The sequence below is a fragment of the Nothobranchius furzeri genome, chromosome 11 (genome assembly GCF_043380555.1).
Source record: "Nothobranchius furzeri strain GRZ-AD chromosome 11, NfurGRZ-RIMD1, whole genome shotgun sequence".
NCBI classification, from domain to species: domain Eukaryota; kingdom Metazoa; phylum Chordata; class Actinopteri; order Cyprinodontiformes; family Nothobranchiidae; genus Nothobranchius; species Nothobranchius furzeri.
Window position 1 is genome coordinate 4,417,674 of NC_091751.1, and position 27,667 is coordinate 4,445,340.

Genomic DNA, 27,667 nt, shown 5'->3' on the forward strand with positions numbered 1-27,667 from the left:
CTTACCATAACGACTTGAGTCATATGGCTAAGCCTTGGATGTGCATAAAACAATTGCTTAAGTCAAATATATCTAGCTGATCTGCATTCATTTGCACATGATGTCCATATAATTTATTTGGATTTAAGAGTATTTCCTTTATTTGTCAGCAGGCGTGTTTAGAAGTCCCAGAAGCTCAAATGTGTACAGTCCACACTTGACTAGATACAAACTCATGAAATATATTTGCTCATGTTTACAATGTTTAGGTGGTGGTGCATTAAAAAGTTCAAGGGTCAAACATTAGCTGCGTGGAGAAAACTTTATTTGGGCAAAACATTCAGTCAAATGAAATTAAATCACTGCTGCCCCACAAGGTACATCATCAGATCATCACGCTTTGCTCTCCCTCCCTCATCTCCTGTGTTTTGTGGCGGTGGGGGTACAGCCACAGGTTCAGGGTATTCTGTCTCAGTTGTCCACACATTGTCATAATGCTCCCCGTGGCTCTCACACAGATTATGCAGTGCACAGCAGGTCAGAATCATGGAACGCACCAGACTAACATCACAATCATTCCTTTTCAGCAGGCAACGCCACCTTCCCTTCAGCCTACCAACGGCATTTTCAACCACCACACGTGCCCGGCTGAACTTCTTGTTATAAAGAAGTTGCTGCTCTGTCAGTCGCCCAGTGTCTGTGAAGGTTTTCAGCAGCCAGTCTTGCAGCGGGTAAGCAGAGTCACCCAGGATGCAGTATCCAAAGTCAACGCCAGCAATTTGGATGGAATGGTCAGGGAAGAGATTTCCACGGCATGCCAAATCCCAGGTTTTCAGCAGCCAGTCTTGCAGCGGGTAAGCAGAGTCACCCAGGATGCAGTATCCAAAGTCAACGCCAGCAATTTGGATGGAATGGTCAGGGAAGAGATTTCCACGGCTTGCCAAATCCCAGATGGAGGAGAGTCTCAGGACCCTCGCGTCGTGCATGCTCCCTGGAAGCCCTGCAAAAACGTTCCAAAACAGTCCCTTGCCATCAACCACAGCTTGCAAGATGAGTGAGTGCCACCCTTTCCGGTTGAAATAGTCTGTGTGAAAGGTTCTGGGTGCTATGATGGGGATGTGTGAGCCATCAATAGCACCCACACACTGTGGCAACCCCCACCTGCTCTCAAAATAGGATGCTATCTCCCGAAATTTACCCTCATCGGGTAAATGAATCAGTTCTGGCAACAGCCATGCTTCTGCAGCAGCACAAAAGTCCTTCACACACTTGGCAACAGTTGAGATGCCAACACCAAACAGAACACTGATGGGTCTGTAATCTGAACCTGTAGCAAATTTCCACAAAGCAATAGCCACAATCTTCCTCAGAGGCACACACTCACGGGCCCGGCCCGGGCTGACCCGGTACAGGTGGGAATGGGGCTATAGAGGTATCTTTGCTCATCAAAGATGGTTTCCTGTTAATTTGGCATCAATCAATTGTTGCATGTGTCATCTAGAGACAAAAGGCTGTAAGTGGGCAGAGTTAAAGTGATTTGAACAAGTGAGCACATACAAGTGTTGATTGCAGTTGTGTGATGACTCCCATCAAGTTTAATATAGTTTGGAGCTTTTTTGCAGAAGTTACAAAGGTTTTATTGTATCTAGGGGGTGCTGTTCCGAATATAGGAAATATTCCATGAAGAAGTTTGTAGGTTGATAACAGTCATTTGTGTGCAGTTTGGTGTGAATTGCATCATGCATGTGTTATTCAGGGCCTAATATCTGTCAAGGGGCGGAGCTAAAGCTATATCTACCAATTACCACATGATTGTGTTGGGTTCCTTTGTGTGATGACATATGGCAAGTTTGATGCAGTTACGACCTCTTCTGTAGCAGTTGTTACAGTTTTAAAGGTGTGTAGGGGGCCCTGTGGTGATATTGCACAACATTCTCCAACCGTTTGTGCCTCGTTGGCTAAAGGGCATGATTGTTCATTGCCATGTTCAGTCTCGGGCAGATCAGAGGCTGTTTGTGGAAGTTACAGTCAAACGTAAGGTCATGGCGTCACGCCAGAATTCGCCATGGCATCAAAGTCCCTCACTATCTGGAAAGCTATCAGATCTGAATGGTCATTACAACATCATGAAGACAGTGCATGACCTTAGTGTCATGTTGACTAAATTAGAGGGGACAAATATGGGCATTTCACCATAAAACAGTAGACTTCCTGTAGTCAGGGGGCGGGGCTTAGGTTATGTCAGCTGTCCACATTGTCACTGTCTTCAGGTGTGGTCAGTGATTACACAGACAAAGTTTGAAATTGATCTGATCATGCACATGGAAGTTATTAAGTCAAGTAACGTAATGGGGACTGGTCAAAGTTTGAGGCTTAGCCACGCCCACACCTTTATACTTATTTAAAATCCGACGGTTGAATTTTTTCCTCTATGTCTCAAGAGAATATAGAAGAAGTTTGAAGGTGATCAGTGGAAAGTAGGATGAGACATCATTCTCCTAATAACGTGTGCGAAAACCACTAAATCGAGTACTTGGACCAAAATGGCCGACCTTCTGTGCGACATTGCGCTTTGCTCCAAGAGACTTTTTTGTAGGTCCTGAGACACTACATTAGTGTGCCAAATTTCGTGATCCTCAGTCAAACCATGGCTTGGGGCTGACAGTTTTAATGGTCCTAGGGGGCGCCATTTCAGAAATTAGGCCACGCCCACAAACTTCAGCTGTCCAGTTCTATTAGGGGTCAGAGTAGGATCACTCATCAGAAATTTTGTGGCGATGTCAAAATGACTGAAAAAATTAGAGACAAACGTATTTCCATGGCGTGATGGCGAATTTGGCCATGCTCCCAAAGCCACGCCTTTATTCGAAACCTGCCAGTACTATAGACCAAGTGACCTCAACTTGTCTGCTGCTATTTGCCAGTGATTGCTGATGATTGGTTAAAAGGAGTCCAATAGGGAGCTGTGAAAAAAAGAGTGGCGTGGCGACAGGTCAAAGTTTGAGGCTTAGCCACGCCCACACCTTTATACTTATTTAAAATCCGACGGTTGAATTTTTTCATCTATGTCTTAAGAGTGTATAGCAGATGTTTGAAGGTGATTGGTGAAAAGGGTGATGGAGCATCCTTCTCCAAACAACGTGTGCGAAAACCACTAAATCGAGTACTTGGACCAAAATGGCCGACTTCCTGTGCGATTTTGCACTTGGCTCCAAGAGACTTTTTTGTAGGGCCTGAGACACCACATTAGTGTACCATATTTTGTACTCCTCAGTCAAAGCATGGCTTGGGGCTGTCAGTTTTAATGGTCCTAGGGGGCGCTATTTCAGAAAATAGGCCACGCCCACCGGATGTTCACATCAAATTTTTTGGGGGGCCGGACTAGAATCACTCACAAGAGGTTTTGTGGCAATATCTCTAGAAATGACGAAATGGGAGGCAAACGTAAGGCCACGTCGGTACGCCTGACTTCGCTGCGCCGCCACAGCCCCGCCTTCTGGAGAAAACTCCCATAAAGAGACGCCAAGCAACCCCAACTTGTCTTCAGTTACCTGCTACAAATATGGGGTGATTAGTTGAAAGGGCAAATTTTGGACAATTTCCCAGTAAAACTTGACCTTTTAAGGCCTGAGGGGGCGGGGCTTATGTGACATCACCAATCGACCATTCATTTGTCTTCGGAGGGCGATGACGATTGTCCATATAACATTTCTTTAACTATAATTCTTTCAATTATGAAATTATAGCAATTTGAATTTTTTTGGCGAGTGCTCGAACTTTGAGGCCTGGCCCCGCCCGTTCAGTATTTACGAAAAGTCAATTTTATTGTCTCATTTGAATCGTCCATCGCTTCTGTTCGATCTCGCACTATTTTTGAGACGATGGTGCGAAAAATGACGAAACTGTTCAACCAAATATAGACCCTAGAAATGGCAAAAACGGGGTCAAAATGGCCACTTTACTCCAAAATGGCCGACTTCCTGTTTGATATTGACCATGGGTGCAAGAGGCTTTTCTGTGCATATTGTTGTGCTCTACAAGTGTACCAAATTTCATCATTCTACTATGAAAAAAGGTCAAAGCGGAGGGGTATTTTTAATTTTCCAGGGGGCGCTGTTGAAACATTTTTTTACCAACTTTCACGTTGCCAGTGAAATATGTAAATTTCACGCACTTTCTATATTGGGCCAGAATTTGGTGAGTTTTTGGATATGCTAAGACCCCCTAAAGGCCACCCAAAGACGCGGAAGAAAAAGAAAGAAAAAAAAATAAATAAAAAATAAAAAAAATTAAAGCTGCAAGCAGCGTCGTTCGGCCCTCGCAGCGAAGCTGCTCGCCCTCCTTCCGCACCCCCTCCGCTCCATCCCCGACGCTCTCCAAACCCAGCTCCGCGCTTGTCCATCCTGGACGGCAGCCGGGGGCACCAGGGCACGTCTGGCAGAACAGAAAGTCAACCACCCCGACACCAGAAACCGTGAACGGCCTCCTCGTCCACACCTCACCCTGATTCAGCATCCCCTCTGAGCCCAGCATTACACGTCTCACCACTAGGAGATACTCTATCTTTACCACACTGGTGATGTGATGTTCAGTCTCTGGCAAATCGGAGGCTGTTTGTGGAAGTTACAGTCAAACGTAAGGTCACAGCGTCACGCCAGAAATCGCCATGGCATCAAAGCTCCTCCCTTTCTGAAAAGCTATCAGATCTGAATAGTCATTAGAACATCATGAAGACAGTGCATGACCTTAGTGTCATGTTGACTAAATTAGAGGGGACAAATATGGGCATTTCACCATAAAACAGAAGACTTCCTGTAGTCAGGGGGCGGGGCTTAGGTGATGCCAGCTGTCCACATTGTCACTGTCTTCAGATGTGGTCAGTGATCACACGGACAAAGTTTGAAATTGATCTGATCATGCACAAGGGAGTTATTGAGTCAAGTAACGTAATGGCGACTGGTCAAAGTTTGAGGCTTAGCCACGCCCACACCTTTATACTTATTTAAAATCCGACGGTTGAATCTTTTCCTCTATGTCTTAAGAGTATATAGCAAGAGTTTGAAGGTGATCGGTGGAAAGGGCGACGAGACATCATTCTCCTAATAACGTGTGCGAAAACCACTAAATCGAGTACTTGGACCAAAATGGCCGACCTCCTGTGCGACATTGCGCTTGGCTCCAAGAGACTTTTTTGTAGGTCCTGAGACACTACATTAGTGTGCCAAATTTCGTGATCCTCAGTCAAAGCACGGCTTGGGGCTGACAGTTTTAATGGTCCTAGGGGGCGCTATTTCAGAAAATAGGCCACGCCCACAAACTTCAGCTGTCCAATTCTATTAGGGGTCAGAGTAGGATCACTCATCAGAAATTGTGTGGCGATGTCACAATGATTGAAGAAATGAGAGACAAACGTATTTCCATGGCGTGATGGCGAATTTCGCCATGCTCCCAAAGCCCCGCCTTTATTCGAAAGCTGCCAGTACTATAGACCAAGTGACCTCAACTTGTCTGCTGCTATTTGCCAGTGATTGCTGGTGATTGGTTAAAAGGAGTCCAATAGGGAGCTGTGAAAAAAAGAGTGGCGTGGCGACAGGTCAAAGTTTGAGGCTTAGCCACGCCCACACCTTTATACTTATTTAAAATCCGTAGGTTGAATTTTTTCCCCTTTGTCTTAAGAGTCTATAGCAGAAGTTTGAAGGTGATTGGTGAAAAGGGCAATGGTGTAACACTCTCCAAACAACGTGTGCGAAAACCACTAAATCGACTACTTGGACCAAAATGGCCGACTTCCTGTGCGACTTTGCACTTGGCTCCAAGAGACTTTTTTGTAGGACCGGAGACACCACATTAGTGTACCAGATTTCGTACTCCTCAGTCAAAGCATGGCTAGGGGCTGACAGTTTTAATGGTCCTAGAGGGCGCCATTTCAGAAAATAGGCCACGCCCACAAACTACAGCTGTCCAAATCTATTGGGGGTCAGACTAGGATCACTCACCAGACATTTTGTGGTGATGGCACGATAATTGAAGAAATGAGAGGCAAACGTATTGCCATGGCGTGATGGTGAATTTTGCCATGCTCCCAAAGCCCCGCCTTTTTTCAAAACCTGCCAGTACTGGAGACTAAGTGACCTCAACTTGTCAGCTGCTATTCGCCAGAGATTGCTGGCGATTGGGTAAAAGGAGTCCAATAGGTAGCTGTGAAAAAAAGAGTGGCGTGGTGACAGGTCAAAGTTTGAGGCTTAGCCACGCCCACACCTTTATACTTATTTAAAATCCGACGGTTGAATTTTTTCCTTTATGTCTTAAGAGTCTATAGCAGAAGTTTGAAGGCGACTGGTGAAAAGGGCGATGGAGCATCACTCTCCAAACAACGTGTGCGAAAACCACTAAATCGAGTACTTGGACCAAAATGGCCGACTTCCTGTGCGACTTTGCACTTGGCTCCAAGAGACTTTTTTGTAGGTCCTGAGACACCACATTAGTGTGCCAAATTTCATAATCCTCAGTCAAAGCATGACTTGGGGCTGACAGTTTTAATGGTCCTAGGGGGCGCTATTTCAGAAAATAGGCCACGCCCACCGGATGTTCACATCACATTTTGTGGGGGGCTGAACTAGGATCACTCCCAAGAGGTTTTGTGGCGATATCTCTAGAAATGACGAAATGGGAGGCAAACGTAAGGCCTAAGCGGTACGCCTGACTTCGCCGCGCCGCCACAGCCCCGCCTTCTGGAGAAAACTCCCATAAAGTGACGCCAAGCAACCCCAACTTGTCTTCAGTTACCCGCTACAAATTTGGGGTGGTTATTGGAAAGGGCGAATTTTGGAAAATTTCCCAGTAAATCTTGACCTTTTAAGTCCTGAGGGGGCGGGGCTTATGTGACATCATCAATCGACCATTCATTTGTCTTCGGAGGTCGACGACGATTGTCCTTAGAACATTTCTTTAACTGTAATTCTTTCATTTATGAATCTATAGCAATTTGAATTTTTTTGGCGAGTGCTCGAACTTTGAGGCCTGGTCCCGCCCCTTCAGTATTTACGAAAAGTCAATTTTATTGTCTCATTTTAATCGTCCATCGCTTCTGTTCGATCGCACACTATTTTTGAGACGATCGTGCAAAAAATGACCAAACTGTTAAACCAAATATAGACCCTAGAAATGGCCAAAACGGGGTCAAAATGGCCACTTTAGTCCAAAATGGCCGACTTCCTGTTTGATATTGACCATGGGTGCAAGAGGCTTTTCTGTGCGTATTGTTGAGTTCTACAAGTGTACCAAATTTCATCACTCTACTATGAAAAAAGGTCAAAGCGGAGGGGTATTTTTAATTTTCCAGGGGGCGCTGTTGAAACATTTTTTTACCAACTTTCACGTTGCCAGTGAAATATGTAAATTTCACGCACTTTCTATATTGGGCCAGAATTTGCTGACTTTTTGGATATGCTAAGACCCCCTAAAGGCCATCCAAAGACGCGGAAGAAAAAAAAAAAATAATAATAATAATAATTAAAGCTGCAAGCAGCGTCGTTCGGCCCTCGCAGCGAAGCAGCTCGCCCTCCTTCCGCACCCCCTCCGCTCCATCCCCGACGCTCTCCAAACCCAGCTCTGCGCTTCTCCATCCTGGCCGGCAGCCGGGAGCACCAGGGCACGTCTGGCAGAACAGACAGTCAACCACCCCGACACCAGAAACCGTGAATGGCCTCCTCGTCCACACCTCACCCTGACTCAGCATCCCCTCTGAGCCCACCATTACACGTCTCACCACTAGGAGATACTCTATCTTTACCACACTGGTGATGTGATGTTCAGTCTCGGGCAAATCGGAGGCTGTTTGTGGAAGTTACAGTCAAACGTAAGGTCACAGCTTCACGCCAGAAATCGCCATGGCATCAAAGCCCCTCCCTTTCTGAAAAGCTATCAGATCTGAATGGTCATTACAACATCATGAAGACAGTGCATTACCTTAGTGTCATGTTGACTAAATTAGAGGGGACAAATATGGGCATTTCACCATAAAACAGTAGACTTCCTGTAGTCAGGGGGCGGGGCTTAGGTGATGTCAGCTGTCCACATTGTCACTGTCTTCAGATGTGGTCAGTGATCACACAGACAAAGTTTGAAATTGATCTGATCATGCACATGGGAGTTATTAAGTCAAGTAACGTAATGGCGACTGGTCAAAGTTTGAGGCTTAGCCACGCCCACACCTTTATACTTATTTAAAATCCGACGGTTGAATTTTTTCCTCTATGTCTTAAGAGTATATAGCAGGAGTTTGAAGGTGATCGGTGGAAAGGACGACGAGACATCATTCTCCTAATAACGTGTGGGAAAACCACTAAATCGAGTACTTGGACCAAAATGGCCGACCTCCTGTGCGACATTGGACTTGGCTCCAAGAGACTTTTTTGTAGGTCCTGAGACACTACATTAGTGTGCCAAATTTCGTGATCCTCAGTCAAAGCATGGCTTGGGGCTGATAGTTTTAATGGTCCTAGGGGGCGCTATTTCAGAAAATAGGCCACGCCCACAAACTTCAGCTGTCCAATTCTATTAGGGGTCAGAGTAAGATCACTCATCAGAAATTGTGTGGTGATGTAACAATGATTGAAGAAATGAGAGACAAACGTATTTCCATGGCGTGATGGTGAATTTCGCCATGCTCCCAAAGCCCCGCCTTTATTCGAAACCTGCCAGTACTATAAACCAAGTGACCTCAACTTGTCTGCTGCTATTTGCCAGTGATTGCTGGTGATTGGTTAAAAGGAGTCCAATAGGGAGCTGTGAAAAAAAGAGTGGCGTGGCGACAGGTCAAAGTTTGAGGCTTAGCCACGCCCACACCTTTATACTTATTTAAAATCCGACGGTTGAATTTTTTCATCTATGTCTTAAGAGTGTATAGCAGATGTTTGAAGGTGATTGGTGAAAAGGGCGATGGTGCAACACTCTCCAAACAACGTGTGCGAAAACCACTAAATCGAGTACTTGGACCAAAATGGCCGACTTCCTGTGCGACTTGGTGCTTGGCTCCAAGAGACTTTTTTGTAGGTCCTGAGACACCACATTAGTGTACCAAATTTCGTAATCCTCAGTCAAAGCCTGGCTTGGGGCTGACAGTTTTAATGGTCCTAGAGGGCGCTATTTCAGAAAATAGGCCACGCCCACAGGATTTTCACATCACATTTTTTGGGGGGCAGGACTAGGATCACTCCCAAGAAGTTTTGTGGCGATATCTTTAGAAATGACGAAATGGGAGGCAAACGTAAGGCCTAAGCGGTACGCCTGACTTCGCCGCGCCGCCACAGCCCCGCCTTCTGCAGAAAACTCCCATAAAGTGACGCCAAGCAACCCCAACTTGTCTTCAGTTACCTGCTACAAATTTGGGGTGATTATTTGAAAGGGCGAATTTTGGAAAATTTCCCAGTAAAACTTGACCTTTTAAGTCCTGAGGGGGCGGGGCTTGTGTGACATCATCTATCGACCATTCATTTGTCTTCGGGGGGCGATGGCAATTGTCCTTAGAAATTGTTTTAACTGTAATTCTTTCATTTGTGAAATTATAGCAATTTGAATTTTTTTGGCGAGTGCTCGAACTTTGAGGCCTGGCCCCGCCCCTTCAGTATTTACGAAAAGTCAATTTTATTGTCTCATTTGAATTGTCCATCGCTTCTGTTCGATCTCGCCCTATTTTTGAGACGATGGTGCGAAAAATGACCAAACTGTTCAACCAAATATAGACCCTAGAATTGGCCAAAACGGCTAAAAATCCTCATTTCAACCCAAAATGGCCGACTTCCTGTTTTATATTGACCATGGTTGCAAGAGGCTTTTCTGTGCGGACTGTTGAGTATTATCAGTATACCAAATTTCATAACTGTACGATAAACTAAGCTTTATGGAGAGGGGTATTTTTCACTTTCTAGGGGGCACTGTCGAGCCACTTTTTTATGAACTTTCACATCGCCAGTGAAATACGTAAATTTCACGCACTTTCTATATTGAGCCAGAATTTGGTGACTTTTTGGATATGCTAAGACCCCCTAAAGGCCACCCAAAGACGCGGAAGAAAAAAGAATAATAATAATAATAATAAGAAGAAGAAACGGAGCAGATACAATAGGCCTTCGCAGCTTCACTGCTCGGGCCTAATTAAAGCTGCAAGCAGCGTCGTTCGGCCCTCGCAGCTCCGCGCCGCTCCGGCCTGGCCGGCAGCCCGGGGCACCAGGGCACGTCTGGCAGAACAGAAACGTCAACCACCCCGACACCAGAAACCGCAAATGGCCTCCTAGTCCGCACCTCACCCTGACTCAGCATCCCCTCTGAGCTCACCATTAAATTGAATTGTAAGGTCACGGCGTCATGCCAGAATTCGCCATGGCATCAAAGCCCCTCCCTTTCTGAAAAGTTAGCAGATCTGAATGGTCATTACAACATCATGAAGACAGTGCATGACCTTAGTGTCATGTTGACTAAATTAGAGGGGACAAATATGGGCATTTCACCATAAAACTAGACTTCCAATAGTCAGGGGGCGGGGCATAGGTGATGTCAGCTGTCCACATTATCATTGTCTTCAGATGTGGTCAGTGATCACACAGACAACGTTTGATATACGATCTGATCATGCACATGGGAGTTAAGTCAAGTAATGTAATGGCGAAAGGTCAAAGTTTGAGGCTTAGCCACGCCCACACCTTGATACTTATTTAAAATCCGACGGTTGAATTTTTTCCCCTTTGTCTTAAGAGCACATAGCAGATGTTTGAAGGTGATCGGTGAAAAGGGCGACGGGGCATCAAGGTCCAAACAACATGTGCGAAAACCACTAAATCAAGTACTTGGACCAAAATGGCCGACCTCCTGTGCGACTTTGCACTTGGCTCCAAGAGACTTTTTTGTAGGTCCTGAGACACTACATTAGTGTACCAAATTTCGTGATCCTCAGTCAAAGCTTGGCTTGGGGCTGACAGTTTTAATGGTCCTAGGGGGCGCTATTTCAGAAAATAGGCCACGCCCACAAACTTCAGCTGTCCAGTTCTATTGGGGGTCAGACTCAGATCACTCACCAGACATTTTGTGGCGATGTTACGATAATTGAAGAAATGAGAGGCAAACGTATTGCCATGGCGTGATGGCAAATTTCGCCATGCTCCCAAAGCCCTGCCTTTTTTCGAAACCTGCCAGTACTGCAGACCAAGTGACCTCAACTTGTCAGCTGCTATTTGCCAGAGATTGCTGTTGATTGGGTAAAAGGAATCCAATAGGGAGCTGTGAAAAAAAGAGTGGCGTGGCGACAGGTCAAAGTTTGAGGCTTAGCCACGCCCACACCTTTATACTTATTTAAAATCCGACGGTTGAAAATTTTCCTTTATGTCTTAAGAGTATATAGCAGAAGCTTGAAGGCGATTGGTGAAAAGGGCGATGGAGCATCACTCTCCAAACAACGTGTGCGAAAACCAGTAAATCGAGTACTTGGACCAAAATGGCTGACTTCCTGTGCAACTTTGCACTTGGCTCCAAGAGACTTTTTTGTAGGTCCTGAGACACCACATTAGTGTACCAAATTTCGAAATCCTCAGTCAAAGCATGGCTTGGGGCTGACAGTTTTAATGGTCCTAGGGGGCGCTATTTCAGAAAATAGGCCACGCCCACCGGATGTTCACATCAAATTTTTTTGGAGGCTGGACTAGGATCACTCACAAGAGGTTTTGTGGCGATATCTCTAGAAATGACGAAATGGTAGGCAAACGTAAGGCCACGTCGGTACGCCTGACTTCGCCGCGCCGCCACAGCCCCGCCTTCTGGAGAAAACTCCCATAAAGTGACGCCAAGCAACCCCAACTTGTCTTCAGTTTCCTGCTAGAAATATGGGGTGATTAGTTGAAAGGGCGAATTTTGGACAATTTCCCAGTAAAACTTGACCTTTTAAGGCGTGAGGGGGCGGGGCTTATGTGACATCATCAATCAACCATTCATTTGTCTTCGGGGGGCGATGACGATTGTCCATAGAAAATTACTTTAACTGTAATTCTTTCATTTATGAAATTATAGCAATTTGAATTTTTTTGGCGAGTGCTCGAACTTTGAGGCCTGGCCCCGCCTCTTCAGTATTTACGAAAAGTCAGTTTTATTTTCTCATTTGATTCGTCCATCGCTTCTGTTCGATCGCACATTATTTTTGAGACAATCGTGCGAAAAATGACCAAACTGTTTAACCAAATATAGAGCCTAGAAATGGCCAAAATGGGGTAAAAATGGCCACTTTAGTCCAAAATGGCCGACTTCCTGTTTGATATTGACCATGGGTGCAAGAGGCTTTTCTGTGCGTATTGTTGAATTCTACAGGTGTACCAAATTTTATCACTCTACTATGAAAAAAGGTCAATGCGGAGGGGTATTTTTAATTTTCCAGGGGGCGCTGTTGAAACACTTTTATACCAACTTTCACATTGCCAGTGAAATACGTAAATTTCACGCACTTTCTATATTGGGCCAGAATTTGGTGAGTTTTTGGATATGCTAAGACCCCCTAAAGGCCGTCCAAAGACGCGGAAGAAAAAAAAAGAAAAAAAAAGAAGAAAGAAAGAAAAAAAAGAAACGGAGCAGATACAATAGGCCTTCGCAGCGCTTCGCTGCTCGGGCCTAATAATAATAAACGGAGCAGATACAATAGGCCTTCGCAGCTTCACTGCTCGGGCCTAATAAACGGAGCAGATACAATAGGCCTTTGCAGCGCTTCGCTGCTCGGGCCTAATTAAAGCTGCAAGCAGCGTCGTTCGGCCCTCGCAGTGAAGCTGCTCGTCCTCCAACCGCACCCCCTCCGCTCCATCCCCGACGCTCATGGCTTGGGGCTGTCAGTTTTAATGGTCCTAGAGGGCGCTATTTCAGAAAATAGACCACGCCCACCGGAATTTCACATAAGATCTTTTGGGGGGCCAGACTAGGATCACCCACAAGAAGTTTCGTGGCGATATCTCTAGAAATGACGAAATGGGAGGCAAACGTAAGGCCTAAGCGGTACGCCTGACTTCGCCGCGCCGCCACAGCCCCGCCTTCTGCAGAAAACTCCCATAAAGTGACGCCAAGCAACCCCAACTTGTCTTCAGTTACCCGCTACAAATTTGGGGTGATTATTGGAAAGGGCGAATTTTGGAAATTTCCCAGTAAAACTTGACCTTTTAAGTCCTGAGGGGGCGGGGCTTATGTGACATCATCAATCGACCATTCATTTGTCTTCGGAGGGCGATGACGATTGTCCAAAGAACGTTTCTTTAACTGTAATTCTTTCATTTATGAAATTATAGCAATTTGAATTTTTTTGGCGAGTGCTCGAACTTTGAGGCCTGGCCCCGCCCCTTCAGTATTTACGAAAAGTCAATTTTATTGTCTCATTTGAATCGTCCATCACTTCTGTTCGATCTCGCACTATTTTTGAGACGATGGTGCGAAAAATGACCAAACTGTTCAACCAAATATAGACCCTAGAAATGGCCAAAACGGGGTCAAAATGGCCACTTTACTCCAAAATGGCCGACTTCCTGTTTGATATTGACCATGGGTGCAAGAGGCTTTTCTGTGCGTATTGTTGAGTTCTACAAGTGTACCAAATTTCATCATTCTACTATGAAAAAAGGTCAAAGCAGAGGGGTATTTTTAATTTTCCAGGGGGCGCTGTTGAAACATTTTTTTACCAACTTTCACGTTGCCAGTGAAATACGTAAATTTCACGCACTTTCTATATTGGGCCAGAATTTGGTGACTTTTTGGATATGCTAAGACCCCCTAAAGGCCACCCAAAGACGCGGAAGAAAAAGAAAAAAAAAAAAGAAAAAAAAATAAATAAACGGAGCAGATACAATAGGCCTTCGCAGCTTCACTGCTCGGGCCTAATTAAAGCTGCAAGCAGCGTCGTTCGGCCCTCGCAGCTCCGCGCCGCTCCGGCCTGGCTGGCAGCCCGGGGCACCAGGGCACGTCCGCGGAACAGAAACGTCGACCATCCCGACACCAGAAACCGCAAGCGATCACCTCGTCCGCATCTCACCCTGACTCAGCATCCCCTCTGAGCACACCATTATATTACACGTCTCAAAACTAGGGCATACTCTACCTTTACGACTCTGGTGGTGTGATGACACAGACCAACTGTAATGCTTTTCTGACCACGCTGTTTGAAGTTATTGTAGGTTAAACTTATCTTGGTGCACTGGAAAGCTTTCAGATCTTGACAAATATGGGCATTTCACCATAAAACAATAGACGTCCTGTAGTAGGGGGCGGGACTTAGGGGATGTCAGCTGTCCACATTGTCATTGTCTTTAGATGTGGTCAGTGATCACACAGACAAAGTTTGATATAGATCTGATCATGCACATGGGAGTTATTGTCAAGAAATGTAATGGCGAAAGGTCAAAGTTTGAGGCTTAGCCACGCCCACACTTTTCAACTTTTGAAAAATCCGACGGTTGAAATTTTTTCCCTATGTCTTAAGAGGATATAGCAGAAGTTTGAAGGCAATTGGTGAAGAGGACGATGGGGCATAATACTCCAAACAATGCCTGCGAAAACCACTAAATCGCGCACTTGGACCAAAATGGCAGACTTCCTGTGCGACTTTGCACTTGGCTCCAAGAGACTTTTTTGTAGGTCCTGAGACACCAATTAGTGTACCAAATTTCGTAATCCTCAGTCAAAGCGTGGCTTGGGGCTGACAGTTTTAATGGTCCTAGGGGGCGCTATTTCAGAAAATAGGCCACGCCCACCGGATGTTCACATCAGATCTTTTGATGGGCCGGACTAGGATAAATCACAAGAAGTTTCGTGACGATATCTTTAGAAATGACGAAATGGGAGGCAAACGTAAGGCCACGGCGGTACGCCTGACTTCGCCGCGCCGCCACAGCCCCGCCCTCTGCCGAAAACTCCCATAAAGTGACACCAAGCAACCCCCACTTGTCTTGAGTTACCAGCTACAAACTTGTTGTGATTAAGTGAAATGGGGCAATTTGGGACCTTTCACAGTAAAACTTGACCTTTTTGGTCCTGAGGGGGCGTGGCTTTTGTGACGTCATCATCCGACCATTCAATTTACTTTGTGGGTGGATGACGAATGACACAGAAAGTTTGGTAACTCTATTCCATTCATTTATGAAGTTATAGCAATTTAAATTTTTTTGGCGAGTAGTCAAACTTCGAGGCCTGGCCCCGCCCCTTCAGTATTTACGAAAAGTCAATTTTATCGTCTCATTTCGTTCATCCATCTCTTCTGAGCAATTTTACACAATTTTTGAGACGATCGTGAAAAAACTGATCGAGCAATCCAATCAGAAACGGACCCTAAAAACGGAAAAAACGGCTAAAAATCGCCATTTCAACCCAAAATGGCCGACTTCCTGTTTGATATTGACCATGCTTGCAAGAGACTTTTCTGTGCGGACTGTTGAGTACTATAAGTGTACCAAATTTCAAAACTGTACGATAAACTAAGCTTTATGGAGAGGGTTTTTTTTTTCATTTTGTAGGGGGCGCTGTTCAGCCATTTTCTTTGCGATTTTTTGGGACCTTTAAAATATCAAATTTTTCACCAGGCCTGACAAGTGTGCAAAATATTGTGAGTTTTGGGGTATGTTAAGGTCCCCAAAAAGCCGTTCAAAGCGGGCTAAGAATAATTAAAGCTGCAAGCAGCGTCGTTCGGCCCTCGCAGCTCCGCGCCGCTCCGGCCTGGCCGGCAGCCAGGGGCACCAGGGCACGTCCCCGGAAAAGAAACGTCGACCACCCCGACACATGAAACCGCTAACGGTCACCTCGTCTGCACCTCACCCTGACTTAGCATCCCCTCTGAGCACACCATTATATTACACGTCTCACCACTAGGGCATACTCCATCTTTGCCACACTGGTGGTGTGATGACAGTGACCAACGTTAATGCTATTCTGACCACGTTTTTTAAAGTTACCGAAGGTTAAAGTTAACTAGGCGGCACTGTGACCAACTACAGAAAAGTCCCATTGAGGTCAGCTTTGGTTGACAAAGATGGTTTTCTGTTATTTTGGCATCAATCGGACGTTGTGTGTGTTATCTAAAGCCAGTGAGCTGAAAGGGGCAGAGCTACAGGGATTTGAACAACTCCAATGTGTTTGGTTCAGTCACGTGATGTCACAAGCCAAGTATAATGCCATTCTAACCTTGTCTTTAGAAGTTAATAAAGTTTGAAACCATCCAGGGGGTGCTGTGACCATTTACAACTGAATGCCCTGTAGTCAGGGGGCGGGGCTTAGGTGATGTCAGCTGTCCACGTTGTCATTTTCTTCAGATGTGGTCAGTGATCACACAGACAAAGTTTGATATAGATCTGATAATGCACATGGGAGTTATTAAGTCAAGTAATGTAATGGCGAAAGGTCAAAGTTTGAGACTTAGCCACGCCCACACCTTTCAACTTTTGAAAAATCCGACAGTTGAATTTTTTCCCCTGTCTTAAGAGTATATAGCAGAAGTTTAGAGGCGATTGGTCAAAAGGGCGACGGAGCATCACTCTCCAAACAACGTGTGCGAAAACCACTAAATCGCGTACTTGGACCACAATGGCCGACTTTCTGTGCGAATTTGCACTTGGCTCCAAAAGACTTTTTTGTAGGTCCTGAGACACCACATTAGTGTACCAAATTTCGTAATCCTCAGTCAAAGCATGGCTTGGGGCTGATTGTTTAAATGGTCCTAGGGGGCGCTATTTCAGAAAATAGGCCACGCCCACAAACTTAAGCTGTCTATTTCTCTTGGGGGTCAGAATATGATCACTCACCAGCAGTTTTGTAGCAATATCACCATAAATGAAGAAATGAGAGGCAAACGTATTTCCATGGCATGATGGCGATTTTCGCCATGCTCCCAAAGCCCCGCCTTTTTTCGAAACCTGCCAGTACTGGAGATTAAGTGACCTCAAGTTGTCTACTGCTATCTGCCAGATGTTCCTGGTGATTGGGTAAAAGGAGTCCAGTAGGGAGCTGTGAAAAAAAGAGTGGCGTGGCGACAGGTCAAAGTTTGAGGCTTAGCCACGCCCACAACTTTCAACTTTTGAAAAATCCGACAGTTGAATTTTTTCCTCTGTGGTTTAAGAGCATATAGCAGAAGTTTGAAGAAGATCGGTGAAAAGGGCGACGGAGCACCACTCTCCAAACAAAGTGTGCGAAAACCAGTAAAATGCGTACTTGGACCAAAATGGCGGACTTCCTGTGCAACTTTGCACTTGGCTCCAAAAGACTTTTTTGTAGGTCCTGAGACACCACATTAGTGTACCAAATTTCGTAATCCTCAGTCAAAGCATGGCTTGGGGCTGTTTGTTTAAATGGTCCTAGGGGGCGCTATTTCAGAAAATAGGCCACGCCCACATACTTCAGCTGTCTATTTCTCTTAGGGGTCAGAATATGATCACTCACCAGCAGTTTCATAGCGATATCACCATAAGTAAAGAAATGAGAGGCAAACGTATTTCCATGGCGTGATGGCGATTTTCGCCATGCTCCCAAAGCCCCGCCTTTTTTTGAAACCTGCCAGTACTGGAGAACAAGTGACCTCAAGTTGTCTACTGCTATTTGCCAGAGATTCTTGGTGATTGGGTAAAAGGAGTCCAGTAGGGAGCTGTGAAAAAAAGAGTGGCGTGGCGGCAGGTCAAAGTTTGAGGCTTAGCCACGCCCACACCTTTCAACTTTTGATAAATCCGACAGTTGAATTTTTTCCCCTATGTCTTAAGAGTATATAGCAGAAGCTTGAAGGAGATTGGTGAAAAGGACGACGGAGCATCACTCTCCAAACAACGTGTGCGAAAACCACTAAATCGCGTACTTGGACCAAAATGGCCGACTTCCTGTGCAACTTTGCACTTGGCTCCAAGAGACTTTTTTGTAGGTCCTGAGACACCACATTTGTGTACCACATTTCGTACTCCTCAGTCAAAGCATGGCTTGGGGCTGACAGTTTTAATGGTCCAAGGGGGCGCTATTTCAGAAAATAGGCCACGCCCACCAGATGTTTACATCAGATCTTTTGGGGGGCCGGACTAGGATCACTCACAACAAGTTTCGTGACGATATCTTTAGAAATGATGAAATGGAAGCCAAACGTAAGGCCATGGCGGTATGCCTGACTTCGCCGCGCCGCCACAGCCCCGCCTTCTGCCGAAAACTCCCATAAAGTGACGCCAAGCAACCTCCACTTGTCTTGAGATACCAGCTACAAGTTTGTGGTGATTAAGTGAAATGGGGCAATTTGGGACCTTTCACAGTAAAACTTGACCTTTTTGGTCCGGAGGGGGCGGGGCTTGTGTGATGTCATCATCCGACCATTCAATTTACTTTGTGGGTGGATGACGAATGACCACAGAAAGTTTGGTAATTCTTTCCATTCAGTTATGAAGTTATAGGAATTTAAAAAATTTTGGCGAGTAGTCAAACTTCGAGGCCTGGCCCTGCCCCTTCAACATATACGAAAACTCAGAATCCTTGTGTCATTTTGTTCGCCCATCCCTTCTGAGCAATTTTACACAATTTTTGAGACGATCGTGCGAAAAATGATCGAGCAATCCAATCAGAAACGGACCCTAAAAACGGCAAAAACGGCTAAAAATCGCCATTTCAATCCAAAATGGCCGACTTCCTGTTTGATATTGACCATGCTTGCAAGAGAATTTTCTGTGCGGACTGTTGAGTACTACAAGTGTACCAAATTTCATAACTGTACGATAAACAGCTTTATCGAGAGGGTTTTTTTCACTTTGTAGGGGGCGCTGTTCAGCCATTTTCTTAGCGATTTTTTTGGGACCTTTAAAATATCAAATTTTTCACCAGGCCTGACAAGTTTTCAAAATATTGTGAGTTTTGGGGTATGTTAAGGTCCCCAAAAAGCCATTCATTTCGCGCACGGAATAATAAAGAAAGAATAATCAGAGCAAACAAAAACAAGAGGCCTTCGCAGCGCTTTCGCTGCTCGGGCCTAATAATAAATTAAAGCTGCAAGCAGCGTCGTTCGGCCCTCGCAGCGAAGCTGCTCGCCCTCCTTCCACACCCCCTCCGCTCCATCCCCGACGCTCTCCAAACCCGGCTCCGCGCTTTTCCATCCTGGCCGGCAGCCGAGGGCACCAGGGCATGCCTGGCGGAACAGAAAGTCAGCCACCCCAACACCGGAAACCGTGAAAGGCCTCCTCGTCCACACCTCACCCTGACTCAGCATCCCTTCTGAGCCCACCATTACATGTCTCACCCCTAGGAGATACTCTATCTTTACCACACTGGTGATGTGATGTTCAGTCTCGGGCAAATCGGAGGCTGTTTGTGGAAGTTACAGTCAAACGTAAGGTCACAGCGTCACGCCAGAAATCGCCATGGCATCAAAGCCCCTCACTTTCTGAAAAGCTATCAGATCTGAATGGTAATTACAACATCATGAAGACAGTGCATGACCTTAGTGTCATCTTGACTAAATTAGAGGGGACAAATATGGGCATTTCACCATAAAACAATAGACTTCCTGTAGTCAGGGGGCGGGGCTTAGGTGATGTCAGCTGTCCACATTGTCACTGTCTTCAGATGTGGTCAGTGATCACACAGACAAAGTATGAAATTGATCTGATCATGCACATGGGAGTTGTTAAGTCAAATAAAGTAATGGCGACTGGTCAAAGTTTGAGGCTTAGCAACGCCCATACCTTTATACTTATTTAAAATCCGACGGTTGAATTTTTTCCTCTATGTCTTAAGAGTATATAGCAGAAGTTTGAAGGTGATCGGTGGAAAGGGCGAGGAGATATAATTCTCCTAATAACGTGTGCGAAAACCACTAAATTGAGTAATTGCACCAAAATGGCCGACCTCCTGTGCGACATTGCGCTTGGCTCCAAGAGACTTTTTTGTAGGGCCTGAGACACTACATTAGTGTGCCAAATTTTGTGATCCTCAGTCAAAGCATGGCTTGGGGCTGACTGTTTTAATGGTCCTAGGGGGCACTGTTTCGGAAAATAGGCCACGCCCACAAACTTCAGCTGTCCAGTTATATTAGGGGTCAGAGTAGGATCACTCATCAGAAATTGTGTGGCAATGTCACAATGATTGAAGAAATGAGAGACAAACGTATTTCCATGGCGTGATGGTGAATTTCGCCATGCTCCCAAAGCTCCGCCTTTATTCGAAACCTGCCAGTACTATAGACCAAGTGACCTTAACTTGTCTGCTGCTATTTGCCACTGTTTGGTGGTGATTGGATGAAAGGAGTCCAATAGGGAGCTGTGAAAAAAAGAGTGGCGTGGCGACAGGTCAGAGTTTGAGGCTTAGCCACGCCCACACCTTTATACTTATTTAAAATCCGACGGTTGAATTTTTTCATCTATGTCTTAAGAGTATATAGCAGAAGTGTGAAGGCGATTGGTGAAAAGGGCGACGGAGCATCACTCTCCAAACAACGTGTGCGAAAACCACTAAATCGCGCACTTGGACCAAAATGGCCGACTTCCTGTGCGACTTTGCACTTGGCTCCAAGAGACTTTTTTGTAGGTCCTGAGACACCACATTAGTGTACCACATTTCGTAATCCTCAGTCAAAGCATGGCTTGGGGCTGTCAGTTTTAATGGTCCTAGGGGGCGCTATTTCAGAAAATAGACCACGCCCACCGGAATTTCACATCAGATTTTTTTGGGGGCCGGACTAGGATCACTCACAAGAAGTTTCGTGGCGATATCTCTAGAAATGACGAAATGGGAGGCAAACGTAAGGCCTAAGCGGTACGCCTGAGTTCGCCGCGCCGCCACAGCCCCGCCTTCTCCAGAAAACTCCCATAAAGTGACGCCAAGCAACCCCAACTTGTGTTCAGTTACCTGATACAAATTTGGGATGATTATTCGAAAGGGCGAATTTTGGAAAATTTCCTAGTAAAACTTGACCTTTTAAGTCCTGAAGGGGCGGGGCTTATGTGACATCATCAATCGACCATTCATTTGTCTTCGGGGGGCGATGATGATTGTCCATAGAAAGTTACTTTATCTGTAATTCTTTCATTTATGAAATTATAGCAATTTGAATTTTTTTGGCGAGTGCTCGAACTTTGAGGCCTGGTCCCGCCCCTTCAGTATTTACGAAAAGTCAATTTTATTGTCTCATTTTAATCGTCCGTCGCTTCTGTTCGATCGCAGACTATTTTTGAGACGATCGTGCGAAAAATGACCAAACTGTTCAACCAAATATAGACCCAAGAAATGGCCGAAACAGGGTCAAAATGGCCACTTTAGTCCAAAATGGCCGACTTCCTGTTTGATATTGACCATGGATGCAAGAGGCTTTTCTGTGCATATTGTTGAGATCTACAAGTGTACCAAATTTCATAACTGTACGATAAACTAAGCTTTATGGAGAGGGGTGTTTTTCACTTTCTAGGGGGCGCTGTTCAGCCATTTTTTTATGAACTTTCACATCGCCAGTGAAATACGTAAATTTCACGCACTTTCTATATTGGGCCAGAATTTGGTGACTTTTTGGATATGCTAAGACCCCCTAAAGGTCTGTCAAAGACGCGGAAGAAAAATGAAAGAAAGAAAGAAAGAAAGAAAGCGTAATTAAAGCTGCAAGCAGCGTCGTTCGGCCCTCGCAGCTCCGCGCCGCTCCGGCCTGGCCGGCAGCCCGGGGCACCAGGGCACCTCTGCAGAACACAAACGTCGACCACCCCAACACCAGAAACTGCTAACGGCCACCTTTTCCGCACCTCACCCTGACTTAGCATCCCCTTTGAGCCCACCATTATATTTTATGTCTCACCACTAGGGAATCCTCTATCTTTACCACACTGGTTGTGTGATGACAGTGACCAACTTTAATGCTATTCTGACCATGTTTTTTAAAGTTATCGAAGGATAACGTTATCTAGGTGGCTCTGTGACCAACTACAGAAAAGTCCCATTGAGGTCAGCTTTGGTGACATTATATAACATTCACCAACCGTTTGTGCCTCATTGGCTAAAGGGCATGATTGTTCATTGCCATATTCAGTTTCGGGCAAATCGGAGGCCGTTTGTGGAAGTTACAGTCAAATGTAAGGTCATGGCGTCACGTCAGCATTCACCATGGCATCAAAGCCCCTCCCTTTCTGGAAAGCTATCAGATCTGAATGGTCATTAAAACATCATGAAGACACTGTATGACCTGAGTGTCATTTTCACTAAATTAGAGGGGACAAATATGGGCATTTCACCATAAAACAATAGACTTCCTGTTGTCAGGGGGCGGGGCTTAGGTGATGTAAGCTGTCCACATTGTCGTTGTCTTGAGATGTGGTCAGTGATCACACAGACAAAGTTTGAATTAGATCTGATCATGCACATGGGAGTTATTAAGTCAAGTAATGTCATGGCGAAAGGTCAAAGTTTGAGGCTTAGCCACGCCCACACCTTTATACTTATTTAAAATCCGACGGTTGAATTTTTTCCCCTTTGACTTAAAAGTACATAGCATAAGTTTGAAGTTGATCGGTGTAAAGGGCGACGGGCCATCAATGTCCAAACAACGTGTGCGAAAACCACTAAATCGAGTACTTGGACCAAAATGGCCGACCTCCTGTGCGAAATTGCGCTTGGCTCCAAGAGACTTTTTTGTAGGTCCACAGACCCTACATGAGTGTACCAATTTTCGTAATCCTCAGTAAAACCTTGTCTTGGGGCTGACAGTTTTAATGGTCCTAGGGGGCGCTGTTTCAGAATATAGGCCACGCCCACAAATCTCAGCTGCCCAATTCTATTGGGGGTCAGACTAGGATCACTCACCAGACATTTTGTGGCGATGTCACGATAATTGAAGAAATGAGAGGCAAACGTATTGCCATGGCGTGATGGCGAATTTCGCCATGCTCCCAAAGCCCCGCCTTTTTTCAAAACCTGCCAGTACTGTAGACCAAGTGACCTCAACTTGTCAGCTGCTATTTGCCAGAGATTGCTGGTGATTGGGTAAAAGGAGTCCAATAGGGAGCTGTGAAAAAAAGAGTGGCGTGGCGACAGGTCAAAGTTTGAGGCTTAGCCACGCCCACACCTTTATACTTATTTAAAATCCGACGGTTGAATTTTTTACTTTATGTCTTAAGAGTATATAGCAGAAGTTTGAAGGCGATTGGTGAAAAGGGCGATGGAGCATCACTGTCCAAACAACGTGTGCGAAAACCAGTAAATCGCGTACTTGGACCAAAATGGCCGACTTCCTGTGCAACTTTGCACTAGGCTCCAAGAGACTTTTTTGTAGGTCCTGAGACACCACATTAGTGTACCAAATTTTGTAAACCTCAGTCAAAGCATGGCTTGGGGCTGACAGTTTTAATGATCCTAGGTGGCGCTATTTCATAAAATAGGCCACGCCCACCGGATGTTCACATCACATTTTTTGGGGGGCCGGACTAGGATCACTCCCAAGAGGTTTTGTGGCGATATCTCAAGAAATGATGAAATGGGAGGCAAACGTAAGGCCACATCGGTACGCCTGACTTCGCCGCGCCGCCACAGCCCCGCCTTCTGGAGAAAACTCCCATAAAGTGACGCCAAGCAATCCCAACTTGTCTTCAGTTACCTGCTACAAATATGGGGTGATTAGTTGAAAGGGCGAATTTTGGACAATTTCCCAGTAAAACTTGACCTTTTAAGGCCTGAGGGGGCGGGGCTTATGTGACATCATCAATCAACCATTCATTTGTCTTCGGGGGCGGATGACGATTGTCCATAGAAAATTACTTTAACTGTAATTCTTTCATTTATGAAATTATAGCAATTTGAATTTTTTTGGCGAGTGCTCGAACTTTGAGGCCTGGCCCCGCCCCTTCAGTATTTACGAAAAGTCAATTTTATTTGCTCATTTGATTCGTCCATCGCTTCTGTTCGATCGCCCACTATTTTTGAGACGATCGTGCGAAAAATGGTCAAATTGTTCAACCAAATGTAGACCCTAGAAATGGCCAAAACGGGGTCAAAATGGCCACTTTAGTCCAAAATGGCCGACTTCCTGTTTGATATTGACCATGGCTGCAAGAGGCTTTTCTGTGCGTATTGTTGAGTTCTACAGGTGCACCAAATTTCATCACTCTACTATGAAAAAAGGTCAAAGCGGAGGGGTATTTTTAATTTTCCAGGGGGCGCTGTTGAAACATTTTTATACCAACTTTCACGTTGCCAGTGAAATACGTAAATTTCACGCACTTTCTATATTGGGCCAGAATTTGGTGACTTTTTGGATATGCTAAGACCCCCTAAAGGCCGTCCAAAGACGCGGAAGAAAAAAAAAGAAAAAAAAAGAAAGAAAAAAAAATAAACGGAGCAGATACAATAGGCCTTCGCAGCGCTTCGCTGCTCGGGCCTAATTAAAGCTGCAAGCAGCGTCGTTCGGCCCTCGCAGCGAAGCTGTTCGCCCTCCTTCCGCACCCCCTCCGCTCCATCCCCGACGCTCTCCAAACCCAGCTCCGCGCTTGTCCATCCTGGCCGGCAGCCGGGGGCACCAGGGCACGTCTGGCAGAACAGAAAGTCAACCACCCCGACACCAGAAACCGTGAACGGCCTCCTCGTCCACACCTCACCCTGATTCAGCCTCCCCTCTGAGCCCAGCATTACACGTCTCACCACTAGGAGATACTCTATCTTTACCACACTGGTGATGTGATGTTCAGTCTCTGGCAAATCGGAGGCTGTTTGTGGAAGTTACAGTCAAACGTAAGGTCACAGCGTCACGCCAGAAATCGCCATGGCATCAAAGCTCCTCCCTTTCTGAAAAGCTATCAGATCTGAATAGTCATTACAACATCATGAAGACAGTGCATGACCTTAGTGTCATGTTGACTAAATTAGAGGGGACAAATATGGGCATTTCACCATAAAACAGAAGACTTCCTGTAGTCAGGGGGCGGGGCTTAGGTGATGCCAGCTGTCCACATTGTCACTGTCTTCAGATGTGGTCAGTGATCACACGGACAAAGTTTGAAATTGATCTGATCATGCACAAGGGAGTTATTGAGTCAAGTAACGTAATGGCGACTGGTCAAAGTTTGAGGCTTAGCCACGCCCACACCTTTATACTTATTTAAAATCCGACGGTTGAATTATTTCCTCTATGTCTTAAGAGTATATAGCAGGAGTTTGAAGGTGATCGGTGGAAAGGGCGACGAGACATCATTCTCCTAATAACGTGTGCGAAAACCACTAAATCGAGTACTTGGACCAAAATGGCCGACCTCCTGTGCGACATTGCGCTTGGCTCCAAGAGACTTTTTTGTAGGTCCTGAGACACTACATTAGTGTGCCAAATTTCGTGATCCTCAGTCAAAGCATGGCTTGGGGCTGACAGTTTTAATGGTCCTAGGGGGCGCTATTTCAGAAAATAGGCCACGCCCACAAACTTCAGCTGTCCAACTCTATTAGGGGTCAGAGTACGATCACTCATCAGAAATTGTGTGGCGATGTCACAATGATTGAAGAAATGAGAGACAAACGTATTTCCATGGCGTGATGGCGAATTTCGCCATGCTCCCAAAGCCCCGCCTTTATTCAAAACCTGCCAGTACTATAGACCAAGTGACCTCAACTTGTCTGCTGCTATTTGCCAGTGATTGGTGGTGATTGGTTAAAAGGAGTCCAATAGGGAGCTGTGAAAAAAGAGTGGCGTGGCGACAGGTCAAAGTTTGAGGCTTAGCCACGCCCACACCTTTATACTTATTTAAAATCCGTTGGTTGAATTTTTTCCCCTTTGTCTTAAGAGTCTATAGCAGAAGTTTGAAGGTGATTGGTGAAAAGGGCAATGGTGTAACACTCTCCAAACAACGTGTGCGAAAACCACTAAATCCAGTACTTGGACCAAAATCTTCTGCATTCACTGTGTTTTTAATGAATGTCCAAAGTCTGAATCGACACGTTAAAGACTTGGCTTTCTGCACACAGCATTTGCAACCTAATTGCATTGCTGTCACAGAAACATGGGTATCTACAGACAGATCAGATGCAGTAAAGATTGATGGCTATAGTTTTTACAACTGCCCACGAGGTTTAGCTTATTCTAGTACCCATGAGTCTTTGATTGCTTTTCAAGAACAACAACATGGTGGTGTTGGCTTTTATACTGCAGATGGTGTGGCATTTAAAATGTTGCAGGCTCCAGACGTCAACTTGGAGAGTTTAGTGTATAGCTTTGTTAACTTACACATAGTACTTGGACTCATTTATCGACCTCCTTTGTATCCCCTTTCTTTGTTTAAAGTAAATTTAACAAAGTTGCTTGATTGGCTGGAGCTACAAAGTGAGACATTAGTACTAATGGGAGATTTTAATGATGACATTTTAAAATCATCAACAATATTAAAACTTTTGACTGACAGAGGCTATGCCCAAATAGTCAAACAGCCAACAACCGAGAAAGGCACTTTAATAGATCATGTCTATGTAAAATCCAACAAGTATATAACAGAAGCATCTGTTATTCCAACATATTTTAGTGATCATCAGGGCATCATGTGTGATTTTACACGGCTTTAGTTTACCTCAAAAAACAGATTTGATTTGATCAACACCTAACTGCAGAATTTGTAAAGAGGTGTGTGTGTGTGTGTGTGTGTGTGTGTGTGTGTGTGTGTGTGTGTGTGTGTGTGTGTGTGTGTGTGTGTGTGATCAATTTAAGCTTTACTTTTACTAATATTACCTTTCCTTACATGAGCTATCTCTACTGAGAGCAAAATCAATTTTGTTGTACATCTATGCAATGACAATAGAACTTAAATATATATTGTACATATAGTCTGTCAGACCTTTTCTATATGAAATATATTGGATGTATTGTTTTTAAGCAGTGTACATGTTTCGATGCCGTTGAGGGGTTGTGCACACTCAGGACAACTTCGCTGCCGCGTTCCATGTGTGAGAGCAGGGGTTGCAGGACAATGTGCGCACAGGAGTGTAGCAAGATTTTTAAACTGTGGGTGTTGAAATTTCTCTGGTGCATATAGGTGAGAAGTGTTACATTGGCAAACTATTTCGCTGTCATGAGAGCAACGAAGGGGGTAGTAACGCGCGGAACGTTTTGGTGTCATGCATTTGTCATGGCACTAGAATTTCGGGTGTAGTGCAGCACCACGCCTATGTAGGAAAAACCACTAACTGCTGCTGTATGCTTCACCATTTCTGTGATTTCTTCAATTTTCATGTCCCCTACTGACCTAGTCAAAATAACATTTAGCCATTTCCCACCTTCTCTCAGCTCTAGAATGCTCTTTCCCCTTGTCCTCTGCATTAATCTCTCACCCACTTTTTAATCAAAACTAAAAACATATCTGTCCTGATCAGCAATTAATACACTAATTTTATTGTGTGTGTGTGTGTGTGTGTGTGTGTGTATTTCATCTTCTTTGTTGCAAAATGTCTAGGATGTACTGGAAAGCTTTTAAACATGTCTTTTTTTACATCAAAATTAAATGTGTTTAAAAGCTTTCTAAAGGTTTCGTTTCCTGCATTAAGATGGCATTTATTGAAATTAAACTGAAAACCTTTAGTACAATTGGCTTCTCATTCATCACTATTGAGTGATGTAACAATTCAACACCAAATTATGCATAATGTTAAAAATTAAACTGGTGAATTCCATGCTGTTTTAATGCAGGGTTTGCTTTACCTGGTAAAATGCACAAAAAAGCAAAGG

General features: G+C 45.0%; 1 protein-coding gene across 1 annotated transcript; it reads right to left on the bottom strand.

Annotated features, from left to right (window-relative positions):
- Positions 1-338: 338 nt before the first annotated feature.
- Positions 339-26,887, bottom strand: LOC139061928 (uncharacterized). Its single transcript, XM_070541862.1, has 2 exons — positions 26,828-26,887; positions 339-1,403 (listed from the first exon to the last, which is right to left on the bottom strand). Exons 1-2 carry the CDS (start codon positions 26,885-26,887, stop codon positions 339-341), a joined length of 1,125 nt encoding a protein of 374 aa, XP_070397963.1.
- Positions 26,888-27,667: the final 780 nt, after the last annotated feature.

Excerpts from the sequence above, each read along its gene's own strand:
- LOC139061928 (XM_070541862.1), bottom strand. The coding sequence starts at position 26,887 with ATGGAACGCGGCAGCGAAGTTGTCCTGAGTGTGCACAACCCCTCAACG. Across the intron at positions 1,404-26,827 it reads CCTCAACGGCATCGAAACAT|CCCCATTCCCACCTGTACCG; the intron begins GTACACTGCTTA and ends ATACCTCTATAG.